Here is a 10354-nt window from a genome sequence, read left to right on the forward strand (position 1 = left end):
ACAGAAGCATACTTGGCAATGTCTGAGGTACACATGGGAATATGTGGGCCCCACCAAGATGGCCATAAAATGAATTGGTTATTATTTCGACAAGGTATTTACTGGTCAAGTGTTTAAAAGACTGTATTGACTTCGCCAAAGGGTGTCAAGAATGCCAGATACACGCAAGCATCCAACATGTACCAGCTAGCGAGTTGCATGCAATTATCAAGCCCTGGCCCTTTCGAGGGTGGGCATTAGATGTCATTGGTGAGATTCGACCAACCTCGTCGAAATAACAAAAATTTATCCTAGTTGGAATAGACTATTTCACAAAATGGATAGAAGTTATCCCTTTGATAAAAGTGGATCAAGAGGATATGATCGGATTCATTAAAAAATACATCGTGTATAGGTTTGGAATTCCTGAAACCATTACTATAGATAAAGGTTCAGTTTTTATGGGTCAAAAGATGCAAGAATTTGCTGCTGAAACATTATTCAAGTTGGTTACTTCCACACATTACTACGCTCAAGCAAATGGCCAAGTCGAGGCAGCCAACAAAGTGATAATTGGTTTAATAAAAAAAATTGTTGCCAAGAAACGTAAGAATTGGCATAAAACATTAGACCGAATTTTATGGGCTTGTCGAACATCCCCAAAGGAGGAAACTAAGTCAACGCCTTTTCGTTTGACATTTGGGCATGATGCTGTGTTGCCAACAAATATTTGTTTACAATCAGTTAGGTTGAAACGAAAAAACGAAATTCTGTCAAAACAATATTGGAGACTGATGTTCGACGGAATAATTGATTTAGACGAAGAAAGGTTGACTGCAGTAGACATGTTGATACGACAAAAAGCACATGTGGCCAAAACGTAAATAAAATGGTTAAGATAATTTTTTTTGCAATAAATGATTACGTATGGAAGGTGATTTTACCTATGGATAAAAAAGATCTAACTTTAGGAAAATGTTCACAAAATTGGGAAGGACCATTTCACGTAATCCAAACATTTACTAACAATGCCTACGAGATTCAAGAGCTAGGCATTGATCGACGAATATGAAGGGTAAATGGGAAATATTTGAAAAAATATAAACCTATGCTCCAAGAGATTGAAATCAAAAGGTAATGAAATTGATCATTAATTATAAAAGCCAAGATGTCATACAAAATAGCCAATCAGCGTTACAATTGTCTTGACAAAGAAATACATCAGGCAGGAAACCTAGACTTAAAATCTTCAAAAAGGGTCTTCTCATGACCAATTCTGCTGTCAAGGAGGCCTTTCTTCTCCTACAATTGGCCAATCCTTTCTTTGATTTAAAGGGAGTTTTTGCCATGTGCAATACCTTTGAGAATCTCCTAGTCGACAACGCCTTGAGCCGGAAGAGGTTCAGTCGAATCCAAAGAAGCCTTTTCTTCCTCGACTTCAGCAATCTTCTTATTAAGTTCAACTATTTGAGCTTGATATTCTAAGATTTATTGGTCGAAGGTTTGTTATTTGTTGATATGTTCCTACTTTATGGCCTCAAAATCATTGAGCTTTCTCTCACAAACTTCACTAAAATGCCACTCTCATCTCATCTCGTTGATCTTTGTCTTAATTTGAAAGTTAGCATGCCGATGAAGAGCGAGATCTTTGACCAGTTGTGTGAAGAAAGCTTCGAATTCAATCAAGCACCTGGCTATAGGAGCATGAAGCTTGTTTCGAGCAAGTTCGTCAAGTAGATTGAGGATGTCGAGTGCCAAGGCCTCTTCCTCTTCGACGACAGCCAAAACCTCACGCTCAAACAAATAGTCTTTTAGTTGTTAGAGTTTGAGAGTGACAGAAGCATCCATTTATGGAGCGGCATGACAGTCGAGGAAGAGGGTTAAACCTCAGTCGATGCATGGCGAAATTGCTGCAGCTTCCTCAGGGTCTCTACCGGATTCTGCTGCTTCATGGATATAACCTCCTCCGGAGTGAGAGTGCAAAGGGATGTACCTTCTCTAGCAGCGGCCGGAGGGCCCTGAATTTTCTGAATATCGAGATTTTGATTAGTTTCAGGCGACACGTTTCAAAACTCATCTTTCCTTTGAGGACTCAAGAGGGTGGCAGCCTCAACTAGTTGGGTTTCGACCCTTACGTTGCTTGTAGCCTCAACAAGATTCGAATCAGCCTTGTTTCCCTACAATAAAGAAGTTATTATCAATGTTGGAGAATAGTTCATGAGGTTATAAAATAAGAGTGGTCATATACCTTGGGAGCTACGTGTTGTGGGGAAGCTGGAGTAGTTTCTTCTTGATGAATGGGCGTAAAGATTTCAGTAAGATCATCAGGGACAGAGATCTTTGCGGTCGAAGAAACAATTCTCGAACAAGGTTTCTTGGCCTTATTTTTTTTCTTTCTTGTCGGAGTGGACATATTAGATGATGGTGCCTTCACTGTAGGAAAAATATGGGAATGGGCGCTGTAAGACCCCAATTTTTGACCCTAAGATCCCTCATGGCATCATATCATAGCATTACATAGCCTCAAGGATCATTGAGCACCTTGCTTCCTTCCCTGTGGGTGGGATCTCCCTGTGAGTGGTTTTGGATCACCAGGCATGGCTTGCATTATATATCATTTGCATTTCTTGTTTAATCACTAACCAAAAGCACAAAAAATATGTCATCTAACCTTTTGTTTTGCAGTCTAAATAGCACAGGTCAAGGCAGGTCAAGGCAATTCAAGGTTTTCCTTTGTACAAGAGCAGATGGTATTTTCTTGGTATAAAGACCACATGGAATTATCTTGAGCTTATATGAGCTAGAGGTTCATTTTGGAGCAAATTCCCCAAGTGGTTGAGGCCCAAGTTCATCAGGCATTGTCAGGTCATCTAAGGACCAATGCAAGTCAACTGAGGGCTTTGAGTGTGAGAATTGAATATCTTCATCCCATTCATGTTCAAACAAGGCCTATTCATCATTTCAAACATCTAATTTGAAGAATTTGAAGCCAAATCAAAAGTTTCCCAAAATGGAAAGTTACCTATAATTTCAAGTTTCCAAAAATAACAAGTTTTTAGTTCACATTCAACTGAACTTTCCAACATCAAAAAAGCTTCAAATGAATTTTTGTCCAACATTAAGGTTGAAGATCTTTCTCTCCCATTTCCAAAAAGTCCAAGATCATGAGCATCTGATGGATGGTTGAGGAGATATGATCAAATGATTGCCAAGTGTGCATGGAACTTCAAGAAGCCATAACTTTTGATCCAAAGCTCCAATTTGAGTGCCTCTTTTTGCATTATGCTTCTTATGACCAATATTTTCCAAATCATTCATTGCATTGCATGAAATTTCATCACATGACCATTTGCTCATTCATGAACATTTTGGAGGGAAATTTGGAAATTCAAAATTGGTGCATCATATGAACAAAATACCATTGCCATTATGCTTATGAGATGATTTTAAGTGATCCTACACCTCCATATAACACTGTTCACGTGATCATTCACCATGCAAGGGTGTTTTTGCTAATTTTGCCATGTACCTCATTCTCACTAATTTTTCAATAACCATTGCTTAATTAATTTTTCAGAGTGATTAACATGTCATATAAAGCCTTAATCCTAACAGAGTTTTCATAACAATCACATTCTAGATCTCAAATTTTGCTTTCTCTCCATTTTTGCTCTCAATTGAAACTTTAAAATTTTCCACATAGCACCTGAGTTTTATTGGATATTCGTGTTCTCTGATCATCATTGAGTGCAGATCAAGCTCTTGATTGAAGAATTCGAGCCAGAATCAAGTTGTGCAAGCTCAAGAACATGAAGATGGAAACTGCCATTTGAGCTAGATCTAGGTCATGCCAAGCCTTAATTCATACATCAAACTTCAAGTCATCATCTCAGGATTGGATCTGGACACTTTTGGAGCTTGAATCGCTTGTTTCCTCATTCTGCTCTTCAAGAGGTAGGGATTTCGATCCTCTTAATTCTTGATTTTATACATATATTATTGTAGATCTTTGAATGTTGATCACACTTATGCTTTTAGATTCTGATTTGGTGAAGTATTGCTTGAGTTATGTTGAATAGAAGTTTTAAGTGCAATAATGTTTTCATTCGATTCTCATGATCCATGGGTTGTTAGGATTAATTAATGTTAGGTTTGTGTTTTACATGTGATAAGCTTTCGAACGGTATATGATTTGCCTATTTCTGGAGAAAAATTTGTTGCGTGCTACTGTAGCACCACCGTCTTCATGAAGAAGACGGTGGAAACCACCGCTCCCGCCGCCGTCTGCAACTGGTGGTTTTCGCTAGGGTTTTGTCCCCGTGTACATCCACACGAGCGTCCTGCTGTCCAGATGATTGGCTATCGCTCACTTGACCAAGCCTTGTGCGCATTGACTTGATGACTGGGCGCCAACTCAATAACTGAAGCGCAACGTTTTGATACGCACCTCACTTCGATTCCTAGCGGTGCCATTTGTGATTTTATCTTCTTTTCCAACGCATTTTTGCATGTACATGGTTCGAATCTGGCCAATTGCATTGTGCCAATTTCATTTTTCATTTCATTTTATTCCATGATTTTCATTTTATTTCATTATTTTCATCCAACTTTGAAAAATCATAATAAATAGAAAATGAATCCAAATCACTTCCAATTTTTTGCTACATGTTCATATGGATGTCTATTATTTTGTGATGCTGATTTTATGATTTTATCATTTCTGAAATTTTAAATGCGATTGATTATTTGAACATGTATGCAAATGTGACATGTTGTACCAATTCTATTGTGAAATGCTCATACATTGGCCAATTGATTTGAAATTTGGTATGCTGATTCCCAACATGTTGCATGATTTTTGAGGTTTAGTTGTGCATTTTTATCATTTTCCATCTCTGTTTTAGGCACATGGATGCATGGTGTGACAATGTGTGTCACACAATTTGATGTTGATCTTGTTCATTTTCATTTCCATGTCAATTGAGCTTTTCTGATTCCAATTTTTGGCATGATGATTGTGTTTAACATGTTGTATGCACATAAAAAATTTCATGAGTGTTTGATTCATTTCTGTTTTAATATAGATTTTTCATTCTTGATGACCAATTGTGTGTTTTGAAATTGTCTTTGCCCTATCTTGCTCATGTGATGACTTTGCTTGATTCTTTAGCCTTGATCCTTTTTAGGACATGTTCTTACTTGATTAAATGTGCTTTATGTTGAATATTGGTTGCTGTTTTGACTTTTTGCTTTGCCTTTGACCCTAGTCTTTGCACTAGTGGTTTGTACTCACAATTTGAGCTTTCCCTTTCAGGTTCAAGCAATTAGTTCTAATGGATGATGTGATCTCCTTGCTTGAGATGCAATTTACTTTGTTTAACTAATTTTGATTATGTTGTATGTCCTTTGGTGGCTAACTCACTTGAGTGTTTTCCTCTTATGGCTTACATTTTGTATATATTGGGAATGTCTGACTGTTGTTAATTGTTTGGTTGTCTGAATGTGAATACTGATTGTTTAGCTTTTCACATAGGTACCTTAGCCGCTTTAGCTCATTATTTGAGCTTTGCTTTGCTTGTGGTTGGCATGCCACTTAGGTAATTTCTCTAACTCCATGTAGTCTGGAAGCCCTGTCGTTTCTGTTTGTCAGGCATTTGGCTGAAGTCCTCCTTAAGAGGCAATGTCTGTGATTGTTTATATTTGTGCCATGTATTTCAAGTCCTCCTAAGTGAAGAGGCGATTAGCAGATAGAAGGGATTTGCAATCAATCCCCTACTATTCAGTTGAGTCTGTCATCTTGCTCGCACTATGTGCTGATGCATTTTGAATAAATACCCAAAATCTTGTATATCGAGTCAGTCATGTGGAATAGAGTTCCTCATTCTGGACTCCCACACCTTCTTTGATTCAAGCTCACCCAGGCCCGGGTTAAGAGCTATGAGGTCTAATCCTCATTTCCCATTTTATCTGCTCACCCTGACGGTCAATGTCAGTGGTTAAGAGCATCTCAGCACCCATAACAGTATTGGCTTGTTTGTCAAGGTTGATATGACCCCTTGACTAAAGCCCGACCTTGATTGAGCCTCTTGCTTGTGTATAGAGTGTGATAATTGATTGATGTGATTGATTGGGTATTACTTTTGCATATTGTTTTGCATATTGCTTTTGCATTTGTTATTTACTTTGTTTGAGGAGTCAGGTATAAGACCATTGATTGGCTATCTGTTTCCTATCTGTTTTCTTCTGTGGAGCTGGATATAAGACCATTGATTGGCTATCTGTTTCCCATGTTGCTTCGTGGAGTTGGACGTAAGACCATTTGTTGGCACTCCGTTTCCCATCTCGTTTCGGAGTTGGATGTAAGACCATTTATTGGCAATCCATTTCCAGTTTTGTTGCTCCTTTGAGCTTGCTTATTTGCTTATTGCTTTGTGTTGCCTATTTCCAAAGGAACTTCCTTGGATCATTTCTATGATCTTGAGAAAGCAACTCATGTTTGTGGCTTTGTCCCTTAACCTTGATCCATACTTTTTCACCTTAACCCAAAACCAGAAAACTTTTGTGCAAACATTTTCACTTGTTTTCAAAACTAGAAACTCAGGCCTTATGCCTTTGATTTTCAAGCTCTCTTTTCCCTAATACTCATTGTAATTGAACTCTAATTCATACTTTGACTTCATTTTTGTGAATACTTCTAATTGGTTAATTCCACTCACTCAAATGCTTTTGTGGCCCTTGTCCACTTCTTAATCAAGTTTTCATACATTAGCCATAGATCTGAATTATTATAGTGGTTGATGTAAATCTCACCGCATCCTTAGTGATTGAATTGTAAGACTTCCATGCTTATTATAGGGTTAACCCCTCACTAGCATGTTGAAGTTGTTCTCACATGGTGGATTGTTGGTTCAGGTTGAGTTTTCTCCCGTTGATAATGAAAGACCTTAAGGCTTTTGTTTAAAATCGATCCACTCACTTTTTGGAAATCTTTTAGCCGAACTATGGCGTTTTGATCCTTATCTTTCATGAAAAGGTACGTAGGCAATTGGTTCATCCATTCAAACACAAAAATAACTAACTTGTACATTCTTTTCTCATCTCTTCAATCATGTTTGCACAAAATATTTCATAAACAATAATAATACAACATTTGTGAAAAGAGGTTCCCTAGGAGTACCTAGGATGTTGTGGGTGCCTAACACCTTCCCACAACATAATTACCCCCTTACCCAGATCTCTGTACCCTTTTCATTAGTTTTCTTTGCAAAACTTCTTAGGCTTTTGTTCACTTTCTAGCCATTCCTTTGGATAAATAGAAGTGTGGTGGCGACTCTATCTTTGTATGCTTCGCTTTTGATTTAGTCAATAAATCTAAAAGTGACGAATACACCGCTATAGAAAAGTGGCGACTCTGCTGGGTAGTGCATTTCCTAATGGGTTTGCCAACTTTTCACACCTTGTTGTATTATATTTGTCTATTTGTTTATGACATATTTTGGTGCTATTTGGGATTACTGTATTGATTGTAATGTTTGAATTGCTTGATATATCAATTGCTTGCATTGCTTTGGTGATCTCTGTGAGATGAGTTCTATACCCGAACTCAAGTGCACCTTAGGATAGGAGAATGGCATAGTCTCGTCGACTTGTGTGGAGTTATTCCTTAGCAAGTTGACTTGCGAGTCCATTCACTTGGTGGAGGTCATGTTGGATTAATAATGTCACACAAGTCATTTGTGGTTAGGCATTATCTTTCCAATATGTGTCGTAGAAGGCAAGGACCTTAGTTTACCAAGCCCATCTTGGCCTATTTTTAGGACATAGTGCGGAAGTCGTTCAAATGTCAAATTTGATGCGATTGTTACGCGATACTACACTCATAAGAGTCTCTCTTGAGAATATTTTTAGAATACGAGTATTCGTTCCTCCGATAATATTCGAAAGATGGGATGATGAATATGGGAACCTCTGGTAGAACATGTTCGGCAGGTTTAAACCATAGTACACTCCCTTTGGGTGGTTCTTAACCGAGACTCCATGCTCGTGACTCACAACAAACCCGTGATTCATGGTTGATCCGTTCACACCTCCTTAATATCAATGGAACTTGGGTGTTGATAAGGTGAAAACCATAATCCACCAAAATGGATGATTGATATTAAGGATGGTTGAACCGTTCGTATATCGTTAATATCAATGGAACTTGGGTGTCGATAAGGTGAAAACCATAATCCACCAAAATGGATGATTGATATTAAGGATAATATGAACCATCCCATGACCTTTGTCTGGTGTGCTTTGCTTGATCCTTGAGTGTGATTGTTGCATTCATGCATTCATGCACTCATCTGCATCCATATCATCAGAAAAAGAAAATTTTCAAGGAACTTAAGGGGTTTATTTGCAAAATTTTCAGATATGGAAAGGCAAAAAAGGCATACAAAGAAGTACAACTTCAGACAACCCGATCTGAAAGAGTTAAGGAATCTGACGTCTTATGTACTAGATCCCTTGGGTTTCAAAGCTCGTTAAGGGAAGCTGCTTCCTCTTCTGACTACTTAGGTTGACGAAGGGTTGATGGGTACTTTGGTGCAGTTCTATGATCCTCTGTATCACTGCTTCACTTTTCCAGACTTTCAGCTATTTCCTACCCTTGAGGAGTATGCTCATCTTGTGGGTATTCCTATTCTGGATCAGTTTCCGTTCAGTGGCTTGGAGAGTATTCCTACTTCTCAAGAGATCGCAGACTTGTTGCACATAGATGAATCCTTGGTTAAAGCTCATATGACTACCAAAGGTGGAATTCAAGGTCTTCCTTCTGATTTCCTCATCGCTCAAGCTACCGTTTATGGGAAGGCCATGAGTGAGGATGCCTTTGAAGCCATATTTGTGCTTCTCATCTATGGATTGGCATTGTTCCCCGACATTGACAAATTTGTGGATGTGAACGCTATTAGGATCTTCTCTACTCTTAATCCCGTTTCGACTCTGTTGGGTGATACCTATGTCTCTTTGCATTTGAGGAATGCAAAGGGTGGTGGCGCTATTGTGTGCTATTTGCCTCTGTTGTATAAGTGGTTTATTTCTCACTTACCTCAGATGGTCGCTTTCAAGGAGAACAAGGGATGTCTATGGTGATCTACGAGGCTTATGTCTCTCACTAATGATGATATCTCTTGGTATAATCGTGCATATGACGGTGTCCAGATCATCGACTCTTGTGGTGAATTCTCCAATGTGCCTCTTCTTGGTACATGTGGTGGGATCAGCTACAACCCTATCTTAGCACGTCGTCAGCTTGGGTTCCCCCTAAAGGATAAACCTAATAACATTCTGTTAGAAGGTGTGTTCTTTCAGGAGGGTAAAGATCCCCAAGGCTTGAAAGCCAGGATGGTTCGCGCTTGGCGCAAGATTCACAAGAAGGGTAAAAGTGAGTTGGGTCCGAAGAATTGCATAGCTTTGGAGTCGTATACTACTTGGGTGAGGAAGAGAGCATCCGAGTATCTCATGCCTTATGACTATCCGAGACCTACACCTTTGGTTGTGGCTGGGCCTTCAACCCTCCCTAACCAAGGAGTGGAAGAGTTGAGAGACGAAGACCTTTCACGTGTCTGGATCCGTGAAAGAGAAGAATTGCTTCAACAGCTTAAGGAGAAGGATGCTCTGATTGAGTTCCTCGAGCATCAGGTGATTGATGATCCGAATGATGCTTGGACTTCTATACTTCCTCAGTCTTCCAAGTTCTGGAAAAGGAGGTATGACAGACTCGCCAAAGAGAAGGTGGATATGGAAGCAGCATATGAGAGAGATTTTAAGAGGCTTCGTGCAGCTTATCTTCCGGCGTCCCGAGCTTCTAGGGATCCATAGGATGTTTATTTTCCTTTTCTCTTGTAATAAGTGACAATGTTGTACTTCTTTTCTCAAATATATTTGATCAGATATTCTCCATATGCGATAAGTGCTTGATATTCCAAATTTGCAAATAATACCCTAAAGTTCCTTCGAAATTAAAAACAAATCATGTGCACGAGCATTGCATGCATCATTTGCATAAGCAGGTGTTGTTCTCAGCTTCTGGTCTTGTGGTCTAACTCTGTGCTCTTCATTTATTTTGAAGACAAGCTGACTCATCGGTACTACACCAGAGCCAACTCTTCTAGATTGATGGATCATCTTGAGCAAGAAAACCGTGAGCTCAAAGAGGAAGTCGCCAGACTGAGTGCTTTGATGGAATCTTTCCTAGCTGCTCAGAATCAGCCGTCTCCAACACTTGTAACTCCTCCCCAGAGGACAGTCGTTTCTGAGGTTGTTTCCTCTATAGTGCCAGCTGCCAGTGCCCATTTCGTGCCAACAGCCATGCCGTCCGGGTTTCCGT

The 10354-nt window shown here is 39.2% G+C and overlaps 1 protein-coding gene across 1 annotated transcript; it reads left to right on the forward strand.

Moving 5' to 3' along the window:
- Window positions 1-359: 359 nt before the first annotated feature.
- On the forward strand, window positions 360-863 carry LOC127122627 (uncharacterized). The gene has a single exon (XM_051052931.1). It carries the CDS (start codon window positions 360-362, stop codon window positions 861-863), a length of 504 nt encoding a protein of 167 aa, XP_050908888.1.
- The last annotated feature ends 9491 nt before the right edge of the window (window positions 864-10354 follow it).

Source organism: Lathyrus oleraceus, chromosome 2 (genome assembly GCF_024323335.1).
Source record: "Lathyrus oleraceus cultivar Zhongwan6 chromosome 2, CAAS_Psat_ZW6_1.0, whole genome shotgun sequence".
In the NCBI taxonomy this organism is placed as follows: Eukaryota; Viridiplantae; Streptophyta; class Magnoliopsida; order Fabales; family Fabaceae; genus Lathyrus; species Lathyrus oleraceus.